We start from the raw sequence: 18887 nt of genomic DNA, 5'->3' as shown, positions 1-18887 counted from the left end.
TGTAACTTTATTGGGAAAATGTAATAATCCACACCTGAAACGGTTTATGGGCATGCACTTCTCGGCACCTGTCTGTGGTCCTGGAGGGGACGTAGAACAAGTGTTGGCTCATTACCACCACCTGCTGGTCTTACAGCTTGAAAAAAGTGTTTCTTTGATAAAAAATAATCACACATTCCTCTCAAAAGATAACTAATTGCTTGTGTTTTGCGACCATTAAACAGTTTTGTGGTAATACAGCCAGAATATACACATTCGTCATTGTAGTTCTGAACACATTATTGTTTTAATCGAGGAGTGAAAACGGAACAACAGGTTCATTCCACGCTTGTGACCACTGGGTGGCAGTATCGCAACTACCGCAAAGTATGCAGAGAAGAAGAAAACCCTGACGGTTTAGTTCCTGGTTGCATAAAAATCTCGAACTGTTCAGATTGATATCTTTCCTTCGTAGCCTCCTGTCTCAACAGGTTTGTTTGGACCAACATGTTTAAAGGGTTGGGGACGTGGTTGGGTCTGGAGAACCCGACGTACACGAACACGTCGGATGACAAGGAAAGCCTGATTGAGGAGCAGGAAGAGAAAGTGGTGGAGGCACAAAATGAGGTAAACAAACAGCAACCAGCTGACCAGGAGAGAGAACCAGAGGCCAACCAAGAAAACCCTGAGCACAACGTAGGAATTGGTGGTGAGAAAGGAATATGTTTTTCACCATTAGCTAACCAATGTTTTATCAATTTTTCTTATGAAGGTTTGTCAAACGTGAATTAAGGTGAGGAAGTGAAGTCCACTTTTCTGTTATACAAGAAATGATTCTGCCTCAATCATATGGTTTGTGTTATAGTCCCCACAAGAGGATATCAGATTGCTAGAATAACTGTTCTCCCATGTATTGCGTGATTTTATTATTTTATTTTATTTGTTTTGTTTTGAAATTTAAAAAAAAAAAAAAACTGCCCCAGTATGTGATGCTGTTTGTAACATCCTGTCTTCTGGTCCACCTCCTCTATTTGAAGATTTCATCTTCAGTTTTGCCTCCAGTGCCACCAAGAAGATCTCCGAGTCTATGGTCGAGACCGCTCAGACCATCAAGAAGACGGTGGAAGAGGGGAAAATCGACGGCATCATAGACAAGGCACGTTGTACCGCTGGCTTGTTTGACAAGTTTTGTAGCAAAGCGGAGGGTGCTCTTGCTTCTATTTGTATCTGTTCTTGTTTTTTTCTTCTTCAAGGCAGCATTTTCTTTTATCATTTTGATAAAAGTTCCAGTCCGTCCATGTTGCCCTTCAAACTGTCTTTCCTCTCACTGTGTTTTTTCTGTTTGCAGACATTTCTTGGAGACTTCCAGAAAGAGCAAGAGAAATTTGTTCAAGAGAAGAAGGCCAAAAAATCAGGTAATTCAGAAGTGAAAACGGAAACTACCTCCTATTTTTTTTAATGCTATACGTTTAGTTTACAGGCCAAAGTAACTTCAAAGAAGGCCATAAGTACTGCAGTTCGTGGTTAAGTGGGAGAAACATCCATCAAGGTGTCTGGGAATCTAAAGTCTCGATGAGATAACGCATCAAAATGTTGAAAGGAAAACAGAGTTTGTACAATTCTAATTCGCTAAAAAGTCAATACTTGGCCTGAGCACCTTTTATTCTTTAACACAGCCCTGAACCCTCTTAGACAAGCTTTCTTGTAATTTCTTACAGGAAAAGTTCTCCAGGTTCCTTGTCGGACATTCCAAAGCTTTTTCTTCTGGGCCTTTTGTTCCGTTCTCTGTCAACATGATCCCACACTGCTTCAATGATGTTGAGGTCCAGGTTCTGGGGAGGATTCATCCCTCCATCAGACCTGTTGCCACTGGTTTTCAGTCCACTTCTTGTGTCATTTGGCGTACCTCAGCCTTTTCTCCCTGTTTCCCTTCCTTAAGAACGGCTTCTTGACAGCCACCCTGCCATGGAGACCATTTCTGATGAGGCTTCGGTCAACAGTAGATAGATTATCTGAGGGTCCAGATGTATGTCTCTGGTCCTGGTTCAGGATTTTTTTCTTATTTCTTAAGGACATCACTTCTTTTTTTTTAGCAGCTAAAGAAATAGGAACTAATTATGTGTCTTTGCATGAGTCTGCTAGAAACAAAGTGCCTAGTTTGAAATTGGTTGTGTGCTAACTTGTCTGTGGTGTATCGATACAACACTGGTTCAGCCCTTGAGTTAGGTGTCTTTTTATGCTTGAATGAATCACAGGCCAGTGTTAAGTGGCTTTAAAAAAAATCATCTGAAAATGGTCAGATACAAGGACTGGACTGAAAATGTGTGGGAAAAAGCAGCTGATGTCCCAGGAAGACTTTGAAAGACCTTCAGAATGCCTGGAACTGCTGATAGCTGATAGCTGATAGCTGCCGCTGCGTACGTCACGCTGAATTGTGCCTGCATTCCGCGGATTTGTGCTCTGGCAGAAGTCTCAGTCCTTGCCATGATTTCTGCACGCAACAAACAACTAATGCAATTACTATTATTATTAATTAGAACTACACAGCAACACTCCCACAACTGATGACACAATAGAAACTGACAAAAAGAAAAAGAAGGTGTCAGAAGACATCTTTAAAGGAATTAGGCAAAGAGCCAGGCCTGCCACCTGAGTGTGATGCTATTAGGAGAATACTTTTTTACAGCAAAACAACAGCTGAGAGCACCTGTCATGTAAGCAGGACTTTTGTTTTGGCCTTTGTGCAGAAAGCTTATCTGTCCTCACCTGTGGTCATGCACTCTCAGTGGGTATGTTTTTTTTTATCTGCTGTGTTGCTCCCACACCAGGTTTTGTCACACAGCTGCTGCTCTGTTTTCTTTGTTTCTTTTAGGTGTACGACATGTTGCTGTTGCGGGTTGTTTTTGAAGTTGCATTTGTGAACGAAACGTCGAACTAGTTCTTGTGAAGCATCAACTTGCACAACAGTGTCCATGGTGGAAAAAATATCCAGTAGATTAAAAACATTTAGCAAAATTTGTACTCCGTTATGGTCAAACTGGTAATTAAAATGCCAAGATATGTTAATTATTGATTTTCTGTCAGTTCACAATCTGATGTGTAATAAAACGTCAGACATAAGCTTTAACATTTTTACATAAGCCTTACATTTAAATGTTGTTTCAGTCTGATTTTCCTGTCTGGGATATCATCCAGAAAAAATTGGACAAATATTTAGCTGCTTTTTTTTTTCTTCTTCTTTTAGATCTTTTCGTCTTTAGACTTAAAGTCTTTAAACTGAAAGTCTGAGCACGAAGGTTTTGAGATTACCATGGGGATCTAGCCATGTTCAGAGTGACGGTCAAAACGTTCAGCTCCTCACAGCTCTCCAATCCACCCCTCAGACTACGTCTGTTAACAGAACCAGCTGCGTACACATGTGTTTGAACGTGTGCTCAGCTTTGTTTATACAGCCCTTTTCGTACACAGTCCTTTGTGCTTTGAAGAGCAAGAGATGGACATAACAGAAAGCAAGTGTGGACAACAATTGGTAAAGGATGGAAAGGTTAACAACACTGTGTTGATGTTTGCCTAGAAGCAGCAGTGCCTCCCTGGGTCGGCTACAATGAGGAGGAGACAATCCAGCAGCAGATTCTCGCTCTGTCCGCTGTAAGCAAAGACGTTATACTCTAGATGCCGAGGTTTTCTTTTCTAATGAGAGAAACTGACCTCTCTGGCTGCTGATTCCAGGACAAGCGCAACTTCTTGCGGGACCCTCCAGCTGGTGTTCAGTTCCACTTCGATATGGAGCAGATGTATCCTCTGGCTGCCATCATGCTGGAGGAAGACGAGCTCCTAAACCGTATGCGCTTCGACCTGGTGCCTAAACAGTAAGCGTTATTAAAACTTTGTCTGTGTGCGTATGAACAGCAGGCGCCTGCTCCTGCGTTCATTTAACTGAGGAATCGACATTAAGATGAAATTCGAGTCCTGTGATGATGTGTTTTTTACAGTGTGAAGGAGGAGGTGTTTTGGAGGAATTATTTCTACCGGGTGTCTCTGATCAAGCAGTCGGCTCAGCTCACAGCGCTGGCAGCCCAGCAGCAGAAGGACGGCGAGGACAGCGGGGTCGGCGTGTCACCAGAGGACGTCGAATTAAACGGTCAGGCTTTTTACAGATGCTTTACAGCAGGGAGAGAGGAGGAACAGGAGAACTGGGGATGGTGGTGTAAGATGACTGTCAGAGTTGCCATCAAAGGCAGCACGAGACATTTAAGTTCTAAACCTGTGCTCACAGTCCAGTTGGTCAAGTGTGGGATCTTACAGCTGTTCTTTGATGATAAGAGGACGCGCATCCTGAAAGGAAGCTCACTCGTGGTGGCTCATTGCCAGTTATCTTAAAGCTGTTCTTGGCCACTAAAATGCTGAAAACCATATCACACATCATAACAATCAAGGTCCATACAAAACCCAACTGCAGTAGCAATTAGAACACTGATAAACTAATGACTTTGATGAAAAGTACAGTGCCTTGCGAAAGTATTCGGCCCCCTTGAACTTTTCAACCTTTTGCCACATTTCAGGCTTCAAACATAAAGATATAAAATTTAATTTTTTAGTAAAGAATCAACAACAAGTGGGACACAATCGTGAAGTGGAATGAAATTTATTGGATGTGTCAAACTTTAACAAATAAAAAACTGAAAAGTGGGGCGTGCAATATTATTCGGCCCCTTGCGTTAATACTTTGTAGCGCCGCCTTTTGCTGCAATTACAGCTGCAAGTCGCTTGGGGTATGTCTCTATAAGTTTTGCACATTGAGAGACTGAAATTCTTGCCCATTCATGCCCAATCGAGCTCAATGAGGTTGGATGGAGAGCGTTTGTGAACAGCAGTCTTCAGCTCTTTCCACAGATTCTCGATTGGATTCAGGTCTGGACTTTGACTTAGCCATTCCAGCACCTGGATACATTTATTTGTGAACCATTCCATTGTAGATTTGGCTTTATGTTTCGGATCCTTGTCTTGTTGGAAGATAAATCTCCGTCCCAGTGTCAGGTCTCTTGCAGACTCCAACAGATTTTCTTCCAGAATGGTCCTGTATTTGGCCCCATCCATCTTCCCATCAATTTTGACCATCTTCCCTGTCCCTGCTGACGAAAAGCAGGCCCAAACCATGATGCTGCCACCACCATGTTTGACAGTAGGATGGTGTGTTCAGGGTGATGAGCTGTGTTGCTTTTACGCCAAACATATCGTTTTGCATTGTGGCCAAACAGTTCGATTTTGGTTTCATCTGACCAGAGCACCTTCTTCCACATGTTTGGTGCTTCTCCCAGGTGGCTTGTGGCAAACTTTAAATAAGACTTTTTATGGATATCTTTGAGAAATGGCTTTCTTCTTGCCACTCTTCCATAAAGGCCAGATTTGTGCAGTGTACGACTGATTGTTGTCCTATGGACAGACTCTCCCAGCTAAGCTGTAGATCTCTGCAGTTCATCCAGAGTGATCATGGGCCTCTTGGCTGCATCTCTGATCAGTCTTCTCCTTGTTCCAGATGAAAGTTTAGAGGGACGGCCAGGTCTTGGTAGATTTGCAGTGGTCTGATACTTCTTCCATTTCAATATGATTGCTTGCACAGTGCTCCTTAGGATGTTTAAAGCTTGGGAAATCTTTTTGTATCCAAATCCGGCTTTAAACTTCTCCACAACAGTATCTCGGACCTGCCTGGTGTGTTCCTTGGTCTTCATGATGCTCTCTGCGCTTTGAACAGAACCCTGAGACTATCACAGAGCAGGTGCATTTATACGGAGACTTAATTACACACAGGTGGATTCTATTTATCATCATCAGTCATTTGGGACAACATTGGATCATTCAGAGATCCTCACTGAACTTCTGGAGTGAGTTTGCTGCACTGAAAGTAAAGGGGCCGAATAATGTTGCACGCCCCACTTTTCAGTTTTTTATTTGTTAAAAAAGTTTGACACATCCAATAAATTTCATTCCACTTCACGATTGTGTCCCACTTGTTGTTGATTCTTCACAAAAAATTAAAATTTTATATCTTTATGTTTGAAGCCTGAAATGTGGCAAAAGGTTGAAAAGTTCAAGGGGACCGAATACTTTTGCAAGGCACTGTATACAGTATGTACTTTGTACTCACCAGCGTGAAACTTTAGTTCAGAAAACACGTAAGACACAATTTGTTTTGATGCTGTTTGGGTCATGGTTTCCTGGGTCCAGACCTTTGATTGTACACTAAAGTCTGCCAGACGTCATTCAGGGCCAGTTAGACTCCTTCTTGTAGCAGAAAAGAGTTTTACACTTTAAAAAAAAAAAAGACTCTTACTTTTTCTTTTTTTTTTTCTTTTTTTTTTTTTTTTTTCATTTGTCTGAAAGGACTCATAGATCGACAAAAAATACATTTTTTTCACACTTTGAAAGCTAAAACCCCCGATCACAAGACAAGCGTGCTGCAAAGTGAACAATACAACGATCCGACGGCAAGGAAAGTCACAGAGTAACATCTAATGATTTTAAAACTAAAAGCGGTGTCGTTTTTTTCCTTTGTAGACGTCAGACCAAAAACTCCTCCAGTTGCCATCAGTGACATTCAGAAGGTAAAAGGACTGCATGTATTGACATTTTAGTTCTAGAGGGGAAAAAAGGAGTAACGAGAGCAATTACTTGCCTTTTTCTTTCATGTCTGCGTGAATTGCAGCCACCACAGGAGGAAGAGGAGGAGATTTCAACAAGTCCTGGAGTGTCTGAGTTTGTCAGTGACGCTTTCGACTCGACAGCCATCAACCATGAGGACCTGAGGAAAGAGATGGAGCAGCTGGTGCTGGACAAGAAGGACAACGTTCCCTCTCCGGATGGTGAGCTTTATCGTCACAATCTATAGATTTATTTTTTAAAATAACCTTTTATGTTGAATGTAAAGTATTTACTGTTCTTATTCCGACAATCTTACTTTTGGACTTTCGGGAATTTTATTTTTCAGCCACAGAGTAAATAATTTTTCTTCTTTTTTGCTGGTGATCTCCCCTCACCTTTACATGCAGATGAGTCAGCAGATTGGGAAAAGGAGTTGCAGCAAGAACTTCAGGAGTATGAGGTTGTGACTGAGTCCGATCACAAGGACGACCAATGGGATCAAGAGATTGAGAAGATGCTCCAGGGCGAAGAAAGCTAAAAAAAAAATTTTTAAAAAGCGTTTGTTGCCTTCACAGGCGAGAAGCTAGAATGGATGAACAGTGACCAGTGATGTGAAGCATGGGAAGAAAAACTTCAAAGTCCCCTGCTCCACACCTACCTGATGAAGTGATTTAGAGCCAATCATAGCAAGAATGCCTCTGCTGGAGGCAGCAGCAGCTATGTCCAGTAATATTAGTGAAGTTCTACTTTCTGATTTAGCTTTAGCTCCATGTTTCCCACCACCTGCTGTCATTTTTGATGAAAAGCCTCTAGAGGGTGCTCCAGCATAAGTTCCATCACTTACAATATAGGGGGGTCTGTCTATATTTAGATTTTATCTTTGGTTCTGCTGGTGCTTCCTGGTTGGTTGTACAGACATGTCTTCTTATCACAGTACAGTAAAAGTCAAATGTAAAATGAAATGTAAATGTAAATAAAGAGGGTTGTAACATGATAATTGGAGTTACATCTCCTTCATTTGATCCGCTGGTCTGTTGAAAGCCCTTTTTGATCAGTCCACCTTTGTGCTGTAACTGCTTTCCACAGTTTCTCTGCAGCTGGAAAACTGTACATTTCTCTGTTTTACTATTCTTTTATAAATCTTAATAATATCACCATGAACTGTAAGGCTTCATATTTACAGTGGACAGAAAAAACAACCGAAAGAAGCTTAGAAAATAATGGAACTGTGTATTCTGTTGGTATAAGGGTACACAGCTAATTGTTTAAGATAAATAGTGCTATTTAACTTGTCTAAGCTATCAGATTTTCATGCAGTTTGATATATTGACTGAACACTCCTGCTCTTCCCCAGTCCTGTGTTAAAGAAAGCCCATTCTATTTCAGTTCAAAGGCCCTGTAGGACATCATCTGGACCTTAGCAGGTCTAAAAATGAACTTAAGATTAAGAACAACATGACATACACCAACCTGTCATTATTTATCTCAAGAAAATAAGACAAAACACAACATACATTTTGCTTATGTATGAAAAATCATCTTAATGCTGTGATTCAACAGCTTGTAGAACCATTTCTAGCAGCACTAGCTTGAAATGGTGATTTTTCTGTGTGACGTCATCAGGCTCTCCCTTTGTGGCGGAGGAATTTTATGTCCACTCTCTACAGTGCTGCCTCAGTTCATTGGGGTTTGCTGGCATTTGTTATTGACTTCTCCACTAAGGTCGCGCCACGGCATCTCAGTCAGGTTGAGGTCTGGACTTTGAGCCAAAGTAAAACCGTTATCAGTTTCCTTTTCAGTCGTCCTCTTGTGAGTTTACTGCTGTGTTTCGGATTATTGTCCCATTCCAAAATCCAATTTCTGTCTTTATCGGTCTGAAATCCCTCTTGGCTGGTTCGGGTCATGTTCATCAGATATGTACTAGTTCCATCTCAGTTCTTGAACTACACAGATATTACTCATGGAGTTTCATATTGTATGCTGTGCATTTTTTCATTAGGCAGGACTATTATATCATTAATATAGAAAAGTGGAAACCCGTGTCTCAAAGGGATACTGAAAAACAAACCCATTGAGGTGGAACTGCTAGGATGGACTCCACTTGATTATTTCTTGTTTCCTTGTAAGATCAAAAATACGTTCTAAATTGTTTCATACAAAGGTATATTTATTCATAAGTAGATCTGCTCAGTGGCCAGTTGGAACAGTTTCAACGACTGTTACTGGACCAGACTAAGGTGTGAGGACAGAACAAGACACTTGGAGTGTCTCCTCAGCAAAAACATCCCTTGATTTTTTTTTTTTTTCCAGCCTTTGGACCCACTGTCTTCATCTCCCACCGGTGCAGGTATACTGAGTTGTTCAATGGTTGTTCGATGGTTTAATGCTAATGTTATTCAAAGATTTTGAATTTCAGAGTCTTTTCCTACTCTTCTTCCTACTAAGATAAGACAGGAAAAACAGGAAGTAAATTTTGGTACATTCAGTCTTTTCCAGGCTGATGTGCATTAAAAGCTTCATACATCCAGCTTCTTTCTTCAGAAGATGGCGTTGAAGATGGAGATCCAGAAGATCAGAATTCTTTCTCATGCAACTCAGAAGTCCATGTGATCACGTTTTGTTGGGATAAAAGATGGTTTACAGTGTGTGGATATCCTTCTGAGATGTGAGTTATTCTTTACAAAACTAAAAACATACAGAGAGTCAAAATTATTTTTATTTATTTTAAAGTTACCCTGCAGCTTCTGGCAAATACCATCTGCCAAACTGCCACACTGTGTGGCCTGCAGAATGATACACAGTAAAACACCCTGTTCATCACTTAAAGGTTTGGTTGTACCTGTGCTGCTCTTTCTGTATATACCTCATACATAGTTTGTTTGGGAGCTCATGGTTGGGGTGACAACTCATCAGTCCCACCAAACACAATCATTTGGATCCAACTAAAGCTAGCAGTATCTGAGAGCCGAACAATGTGGTTACCTAGAAAAGGTATTTTTTTCTGATGTGGTTTCAGCCATGCAGCTGAAAGCTGACGAAGAAGTCATTCTGGATTAATAAGAGTTCCATTTTTCATAAAAGCCTGTGCCATTTCCTATTAAACGTTTCTTTTATACGTGTATATTTATATTTGAAGCGAAAGCTATGTGACAGTTGATTGTAGAGGCGTAAATGAGGACAACATCCAGCTTGAATGTATGGAGGTAAAGATATGAAGCACCATTAAATGGAAAGGCTCCAAACTTAAAAATATACTGAACACTTATCAGTTACTGCTTACTATTGATAAAAGTCTAGTGTTCTAAGTTGTTTGCATGTGCATTCACATGAAATTTTAGGACACCTATAAGTTAGATTAAACTCTTGTAATTCATGTTTCTTGACTTAAATACTTGTCTCAGTGCCTGAGAGTTTGTACTGGCCTGTGTTTTCCTTGTTACTGCTACTTTTCCAAATGAGTCTCAGGAAACATTTTCAGCAAGCAGCTGTTCTGAGTCATCTGAAACGACTCTGGACAGTTAGTTAGTCAGTATCCTTTATTTAATCAGGAAAAAAACTCATTGAGATTAAAACCTCTTTTCAAAGAGTGAGCTGGCCAAGACAGCAGTGTAAAACAAACAACACACAACAAGACCAAAAATACAAGACCAAATACACAAACACATAAACAACAGTTTCACATTTCATGAAAAAATGACCTGGAGATATCACAGCATTAAACATCGGGGCAATTACAGCAGCCAATTACAGGAGCCAAGTGAGCTAATTTCGCTGTCCTGAAATGACAGTTTCAAATTCTTTTGCATATTATTCCAGGTAGCAGGGGCAGAAAATGTAAAGGCCTTTTTATCCAGTTCAGTCCTGTCTTTTGGGAACTGCATCAAAATGATGTCCTGAGAGCACAGACCATAATGACTGAAGTTCCTACACAGTGAGCATAAATATGTGGGAAGAAGTCCAAAATTGCATTTATAGATAAAAAAAAACAGCCAGTGAGAGTCTGTGGCCAGATAGAGATGGATCATTTGCTGTAGCATACAAAGTACAGGGATGTACCCGATAGCTGCAATCAGTCATAAAACGCAGAGCACAGTGATGCACAGTATCCATTTTTTTCAAATGCTGGGCTGAAGTGTTCAGGAATAGCAGATCTCCATAATCCATCAGAGGGAGGAAGGTTGAAGGGATCAAATGCTTCCTGACTTGGTGTGAGAAACACTTTTTGTTTCAAAAAAGAAACCCAATTTAAGTTTAAGCTAAAAAAAAAACAACAACAGTTAGTCAATATGAGGTTTAAAAGATAGATTCTCATCAATCAGAATACCTAAATAGTTGTTGCCTGTGACAGTTTCAATTTCAACCCAGAACTCTGACATCAAAGTACTGATTTAAATGGATGGACGGCCCCTTTCACATCTCAGGTTTTGGTAGACTTTTTTAAAATTTTCTTCACAGTCCAATTCGACCAACTTTAAACAGAAATATTAATAAAGTAATACAAAATAAATGAATACAGAAACATCACGTCTTTGTTTGTTAAATATCCCAACAACAACAGGACAGCCATTTCTGACAGGGACATTTTGGGGCTCTCTCAACAGTGAGAAAATACTTGTTTAGACAAATAAGTGGACAAATCTTAACAATATGATATGAATACTGTAGTGAAATCATGATACAGTATTTTCTAAAAGTTCTATCTTATTTTGCATGCAACTGTGTGGAAAGTACTTTTTTTAAAAACTGAAAATCATAGGACATTATGATGACGCAGTCCTCCACGTTGGTCCACAGTGGGGCTGTAGATGTGAAATCAATATTTTATGATTGATCTATGAGCGGGCTTTTAACTCACTGGCCCTCATTTATCAAGCCGTCGTAGAAAGCATTGTTGATATGAGCGGAGAACTCGTCGTACGCAGACGCTCAAGTGAGATTTACTGAACATGCGTACCACACCAATCCCATCGTAAGACCGAGCGGCTGTTGATAAATCCGGCGGCAGAAATCCATCGTATGATCCTAACCACGCCTTCTACAAAAGGCTGCGCCTCTAGAATTTGGGACATGGAAAGACGAAAGGCGGCAAAGAAACGCTCTCAACGCTGTTGACAGCTGGGACGGCTGTCAACAGCGTTGGCGATGTAAATCGCAGACCGGACGAGTTATGTATTTTCCCCTACTGTGATGGTCAATAAAATGTGATAAACTCCAGATTAAATGAAATCTAAAATTGAACAATGTTTTACTTTTTCTCCAATAAGATCAGGAAGAAGTGGTCCGATATGAAATTTGCAGCTCTCCGACGCAGCATGTCACAAACGGGGGGGGGGGGCTCCGATCCAGGTTTGGATTTGAGTGCCTTGGAGGAGAGGGTGGCGGGCCTGATCGGAGCTACGTCTTTGCGTATGCGCAGTGTTAAAGCGCCTCTCCTGTACGGCTCATAATCCACTCATCATTTTCCCAAAAGAAATCCTGCCGGTCCCGGAACACTCTCTCGCGCCTGATGCGCGCGTTCAGGTCCTCTAAAGGCTGGTTCATACTCGGCGCAAACGCACAACTGTTCTGGCTCGAGAACCATTAATGACGTCATCGAAAGCGCCAGCCCCTTCACAGTTCCTTCAGCTCATAAGCGCAGTTTGCGCCGAGTATGCGTCACATTTGCAGTTCTCTCCAGACCAGCGGGCGTCACTGTTGAGGAAACAAGCTGAAAAGCATACACAATGCCACCTGTGGTGTCACGTCAGCAGAGGCTGGCACATCTGATGCGGAATGAATTTACTCTGGGTGTAGAACTGTATATGTATCTCAGAGCTAAGCAGCTGCGGCAAAAACAGAAGAGAAGGTGGAATGTTCGTCCTTTGCAACAAGACGAACTTTGTCAAACGTTGTCCCAGTGTAACTTCATAGACGTGTCGTACAGATGTTTGTAGAAGCGTATCCTCTCGGTCACCGCGGTCTCTGCGGTGTTAATTTTTTCTTTTTCTTGGTCAGCTGTTTCCGGTTGAGCGCGCGCAAAGTCAGAAAAAAAGTTGTGTGCGCGCCCTTGCGCCGAGCGAGGATTTTCTAGCTTGCGAAGGGGGGCGTGGCGGAATTTTGGGTCACGTGACCGTTTGCGCCATTTGCGACCAGCTAGTATGAGCGAGGTTGCGCCGAGTATGAATCAGCCTTAACAAAGCCAGATCTGCCATCGTTTTGCCATTACCGCGCCGCTAGAATCACCTCTTAAATAGGCGGTTGAATAATGAGCCATCACTCTTCCAATTACGGAGTTGTACTTGTTTAATTTTTTTATTTATTTAATTTGCGTTTATGTTTATATTTATGTTGAAGTCAAATAAAACATGGGCCTTCTTTGAAGTGATAAGTCTGTAATTTTAACATAGGGATTTGTTGCGACTCATGAGGCACGCACTTGTGACGCTGCTGTTTATGTATGCTATTGCAGTCACCGCAAGTCAAAATGGAAAAGTGGGTACACAGCCTCAGACCTGTCGTGGCGATTTCATCTTTCCAGTGCTCACGATGGATTTGATAAATGCCAACCTTTGCGCAGAAAAGAACGTACACACGACCTACGCATGTATTTCGTCTTACGCAAGTTTGATAAATGAGGGCTACTGTGTTCCACCAAAACACGACCAAAACATCACCACTATGAGCCACCAATGAGCACTGTTGCGCTCATTGACAGTGCGAGATTCTTTTTATTGGGACATCCATTTTTTATACCCACATAAATCCAACTCAGGGTTGCAGGGGAGCTAGAACCTATCCCCGCTGTCATTGGGCGAGAGGCGGGCACACCCTGGACAGGTCAGCTGTCCATCACGGGGCCAAATAGGGACAAACAAAAGCCATCCACGCTCACTGCCAGGGTCAATTTGGACCCACCAATTAACCTGACATGCATGTTTTTGGGCAGTGAGAACATGCAAAGTCCATACAGAAAAACACCAGCTGGGATTCAAACCAGGAACTCTCTTGCTGTGAAAGGGCAGTGCTAACCAACACACCACCACAAACAAGAGTTTTGACAGACTGTGAGTGGAATAACTTCATAATGGCTTCTTTGGCTTCGTTTGAATTTCCCTCGGGATTAGGCCTAATAAAGTGTCTGTCTGTCTGTCTTATTCCCAACATAATGTTATTTTCACACACGTCTTCTCATCTATATCATGGTCTGTTAAATAATTAAGCCTATTAACTAACACAAGACTTCTACTGAGCCTACAGAAAGAAGGCAGATGCCCGTAAAACGGGTGCTGCCCAGCACCGCCACCTCTAACAGAAGGGAAGTGGCTGAGGGAATCCACCCCCAAGAAACGAGTGCCTTTATAAAATATAATAGGCCTATATATGTCTTTTTTAAGCCTATTCATACAAATATTTATTTGTCTTTTATGTTTTTTTTTTCTCTTGTCCCAACAAAATTCTGATGGTGCCGCTCAAAAAGATAATTGTCTGTAAATGCAAAAATCTGTGCGCGGTCTGATAACCATCTCCGACGAATATTTATTTCTCTGCGCAATTATGCTGCACCTTCATCCACGGGATCATTGTCAGAAGGACATGTTGGTGAAAAAAGTCGCCTCCAACTGTGCCTAATGTACTTCTAGAGGTAGAAGAACTCGCTCTGCTGACTGAATTAATGTGGCTGAAAGAGGGCGGAGACAGAAAGAAACTCGAGGTTTCTTGAGGAAAACCTGGTCCCGACCAGGTTCAGAGAGTCTGTTACTACGGTAACTGAACGTACCCCTGAACACCTGGAGCGACCGCAATGTTCCGCCCCACTACTTTCCCAAAATCAAATTACCCATTTCGTATGGTTCTCTCATTTTAAATAAAATTAAAATAAATATATAAATTAATGAAAAATGTCCCATAAACACGTTTTACCCGTTTTATGTTATATAAGAAATAATAATGTGGCCACTCCCTCTCAGGGGTGCCACATTAAGGTAAATTAGTACGAGGGACACTGCTGACCTTTTTTTGTATTAGACTAAAGAACATCTGTGAGAGCGTCTAGATGTCAAGTAGACCCAGTAAGTATGAAGAAAATATCTAATAAACTGACAAGTGAGAATATTCTGGATTCTCACGGTGGTGTTTGTCAACTCAGAATTAGGCTGGTTTAAATCATGTTTATCTGATAGATTTCAGTTTGTTCTTGTAAATGAAGAATCTTCCTCACACACCAGAGTAAGTCATGGAGTTCCCCAGGGTTCTGTGCTTGGACCGATTCTTTTTACTTTATACATGCTTCCATTAGGTAACATTATTAGACAGCATGGCATAAATTTCCATTGCTATGCTGATGATACTCAGCTGTACTTATCTATAAAACCAGATGAACCCAATAGGTTGGTCAGACTACAAGCATGTCTTAAAGACATAAAGACCTGGATGACTTAGAACTGTCTGCTTCTAAATTCAGACAAAACTGAAGTCGTTATCTTTGGACCTGAGCGTTTCAGGGAGAATTTGTCTAGCTATATAGTTACTCTAGATGGTATTTCCTTGGCTTCTAGTTCTACAGTGAGGAACCTTGGAGTTATTTTTGACCAGAACTTATCATTTGACTCGCATATAAAACAGGTTTCTAGGACTGCCTTCTTTCACCTTTGTAATATTGTTAAAATCAGGAACATCTTGTCTCAAAGTGATGCAGAAAAACTAATTCATGCATTTGTTACTTCAAGATTGGACTACTGTAATTCTTTATTATTGGGCAGTCCCACATATTCTCTGAAAAGCCTTCAGTTGATCCAAAATGCTGCAGCCAGAGTTCTGATGAGAACTAACAGGAGAGATCATATTTCTCCAGTTTTAGCTTCTCTTCATTGGCTCCCTGTTAAATTCAGAATAGAATTTAAGATTCTTCTCCTTACATATAAAGCTCTTAATGACCGAGCTCCATCATATCTTAAAGATCTCACTGTAAGATATTTTCCTAACAGAGCACTTCGTTCCCAAACTGCAGGTTTACTTGAGGTTCCCAGAGTTTCTAAAAGTAGAATGGGAGGCAGAGCCTTCAGTTATCAGGCCCCTCTCTTGTTGAATAAGCTGCCAGTAAATGTCTGGGAAGCAGACACCCTTTCCACTTTTAAGACCAGGCTTAAAACTTTCCTTTTTGATAAAGCTTACAGTTCGGGATGGCTCAGGTGATCCTGAAACATCCCATAGTTAAGCTGCTATAGGCCTAGACTGCTGGGGGGCCTCATCTGACACACCTTACAGTGCCGCCGTCGCTGTCTTCTCAAACCCCAGCTGGTCGAGGCGGATGGCCACCCTTCCTGAGTTTGGTTCTGCCAGAGGTTTCTTCCTGTTTAAAGGGAGTCGTTTCTCTCCACAGTCGCCTCAGGCACGCTCAGGCCGGGAGATTGTACCAAAAAACAAAAAGTTTTCAGTGCAATCTGTTGGTTTTCTTAGCTAGGAAATTGTTTTTGAATTGGCTCTATATGAACGAATTGGATTATTTTATGAATTATGATTATTATTAATTAATTGAATTCCAATTGGCTTGAATTGGACTTACTATCTAAGTGCAGGCATGCAAACTGGTAAGGGGTGAAAAAGGTGACAAGGGTACACGGACACACGGCACGCGCGGAAAAGCGGAAACATGAGACGCATTAAGTTGTAAATTATACAAAATATATATTATGTCCCATTTGCATTAAGTAGAGAACAGCTGTGCAGCATAAAAGATGAATTTATAGGTACAGTAGGCCTATCAATTGCATTTACTGTACTATTATGTGTTTGATATATAACATCACAGGTCTTCAAAAACATTTAACTGTAGTATCATACATTTAATTACATTAAATTTAACGAAAAAGTTAGTCCCATGGTCCTTAAATGGATACTACAAGTATGTAGGATTAAAAGTTTAATTAATTACTGCCCCAAGACAGCCTATGCTTAGTAATAGCCTGAACGATAACTCTCCCGACCACTTTCGCGGTCCGCTGTCATTAAACCATTAAAGTGAACGTTTGGCATGCCGAGCCAAACGAGCTCCACGGGAAAAACTTATATCAGCAATTCACTTGACGTACCGCCAGAGACAAATTTGTATCGACAGCTGGCACTCTAACATGAAAAACATTCTCGCGGCAAGCTTAGTTAAACGGCATTTTTTCATGACAGTGTAAGTTTTGAGACATGCATGCCACGAGCACTACGTAATCCTACATTGTGCCCCTTTTAACTTCGATTGATGGTGCATCATACTGGATGAACACGAGTGCACCTGTAGGCTGTCATCATCAACGGGGGTGTGGGCGAACAGCGAGGGGATGGGGGTCGCACTCTCAAATACGACCTGTGGCAGAGCTCTCCGGACTCTGCATTGATAAACTCACGACGAATGAAACGACCTCCTCAAATGGGCAAAATGTTCCCTTTCCGTGATTATCGGAGGGTATTATAAAGGGGCATACCTCGTTAAAAAGCCAAGTCCGGCGACAATTAAGGTCTCCATTGACGTAGGCTAAAAGTATTAGCAAAGCCCTGAACTTGTGTGGAAGGCGCTAGTTAGCCACTCTACAGTTACCTCGAGTAGCACTAACACAAACAGCGTTCTGTGAGGCGGTGAAATATCGAGGAATTGTAGACTATTTCAAGTCTGTTATCAAGACATTTAGCTGACACTTGTATTAAAGACACTATTAAAAGCACATTAATTGATCTAACGACACAATTCGTTATGAAGACTATTTCAGGACATCAGTCAAATTGTAGCATTTTAGCGTCAAAGTTAACAACTGTAAACATTAATCCCTACCTGTCCTTGTCGCAATTTCCACCGTGTGGGGTCGGGGTGGGGGTGGGGGGGTGGGGGTGAATAGGGGTTCGCCCTCCTCACTTCTGATTGGTGATAGTGCTTCTCTCACACGCCACTCTTGTCAGTCATTTGTTGTCACGAGAAGAGAGCGGCGGTGATAGGTCTAGTGTTGTTTTGAGGTTCACAGTTCCACTCATTAGTTGACATGCTCACCCCCCCCTCCCCCCCATTTTTTTTTCTCCTCGGATCTACGCGATTCAGAAGAATGACCCATTTTGATTTCAAAACGGCGAATTTCGCCGAAAGGTGGCAAGTTTGCATGCCTGTAAGTGCCTTGAGATGACATTTGTTGTATTTGGCACTATATAAATAAAAATGAATTGAATTGAATTGAATAGAATTGTGAACTCAGTGAAATGATTTATATTGAGGCTGCATGCACTGCAATTGTTTATTAATTCCCAAAAACCTCGGAGACCTTTTTAAATCATTTGGAAAACAAATAATGAGTTAAATAGAGAGGTGACCGTGTTGAAATAAAGCTCCTCTCTGGTGTTCATGGACAAAGATAGAAAAGTAAAGTTACACTGAGAGAATATGACTGGTAATGTGAAGTTCTATACTAATTCTGTTTTCTCTGTAAAGCTCTAATGTCTACTTTCTGATACTTTAATCAAGGTTTGGTCTCTACTTTCAGGAGCAAATTTATTTTTAATGCTGTTTAGCTCTTCTCACTGGTGTAATTGAATATATTCCACATTACATTTCACCCCCAAACATGAATACAGTTCTTCACCATTATCAGCTTCCTCAAAACATCAGCAAAACATTTAAACAAAATAGAATTAAAAACTTTAACTTCAACCAAATCAATTAAAAAAAACAACATTCATTCAGGCTTCTCTTTCAAGTGAACAATTGTGAAAAGAGCACAAAATCATTTAAAGTAATTGAAGTCACAGGATCTTTTATTTTAAATGCAGTGAGGCGGACGTTTGCTTGGTTTGTCCAGTAAGTCCAGTTAGAAGGAGCACTCCCAGTTAGGGCAAGGAGATGGTGGTGTTGGTGTCCATGGAGATATGGCACTTGGTTTGCTTCTATTTGACTTGAGTATCTGTGAGGGCCAGATGGGTCTCTGGAGGAAAGCCAAAGAAAAATTTGTTGCATTTAGAGGAAAAACATTTAATTTGATTATGAAGAATGTTGGAAATTCAAATGTTTCCTGTTTCTTGCTGAATAATTAATTTATCCCTTTTTTTTCTCTTAAACATCATTTACCTCTGTGACTTCATTGTGAAGGTCTATGAGCTCTTTGAGGAAAACATCTTGCAGGCAGATGGTAGTTGCTGCAGGTGGAGATGGAAGGTGGAACATTTTGCAGGCAGATGGTAGTTGCTGCAGGTGGAGATGGAAGGTGGAACATTTTGCAGGCTGATGGTAGTTGCTGCAGGTGGAGAAGGAAGGTGGAACATTT

At 41.2% G+C, this 18887-nt stretch overlaps 1 protein-coding gene across 1 annotated transcript; it reads left to right on the top strand.

Moving 5' to 3' along the window:
- Positions 1-377: 377 nt before the first annotated feature.
- syap1 (synapse associated protein 1) lies at positions 378-7615 on the top strand. Its single transcript, XM_075470795.1, has 9 exons — positions 378-688; positions 1017-1135; positions 1328-1394; positions 3554-3627; positions 3709-3848; positions 3972-4120; positions 6535-6581; positions 6683-6839; positions 7026-7615. The coding sequence occupies exons 1-9, from the start codon at positions 487-489 to the stop codon at positions 7154-7156; spliced, it is 1086 nt and encodes a 361-aa protein (XP_075326910.1). The 5' UTR covers positions 378-486; the 3' UTR covers positions 7157-7615.
- The last annotated feature ends 11272 nt before the right edge of the window (positions 7616-18887 follow it).

The sequence above is a fragment of the Odontesthes bonariensis genome, chromosome 1, assembly GCF_027942865.1.
Source record: "Odontesthes bonariensis isolate fOdoBon6 chromosome 1, fOdoBon6.hap1, whole genome shotgun sequence".
NCBI classification, from domain to species: Eukaryota; Metazoa; Chordata; class Actinopteri; order Atheriniformes; family Atherinopsidae; genus Odontesthes; species Odontesthes bonariensis.
Note: the sequence above shows the minus strand (reverse complement) of the source record. Positions and strands in the feature narration are given on the sequence as shown.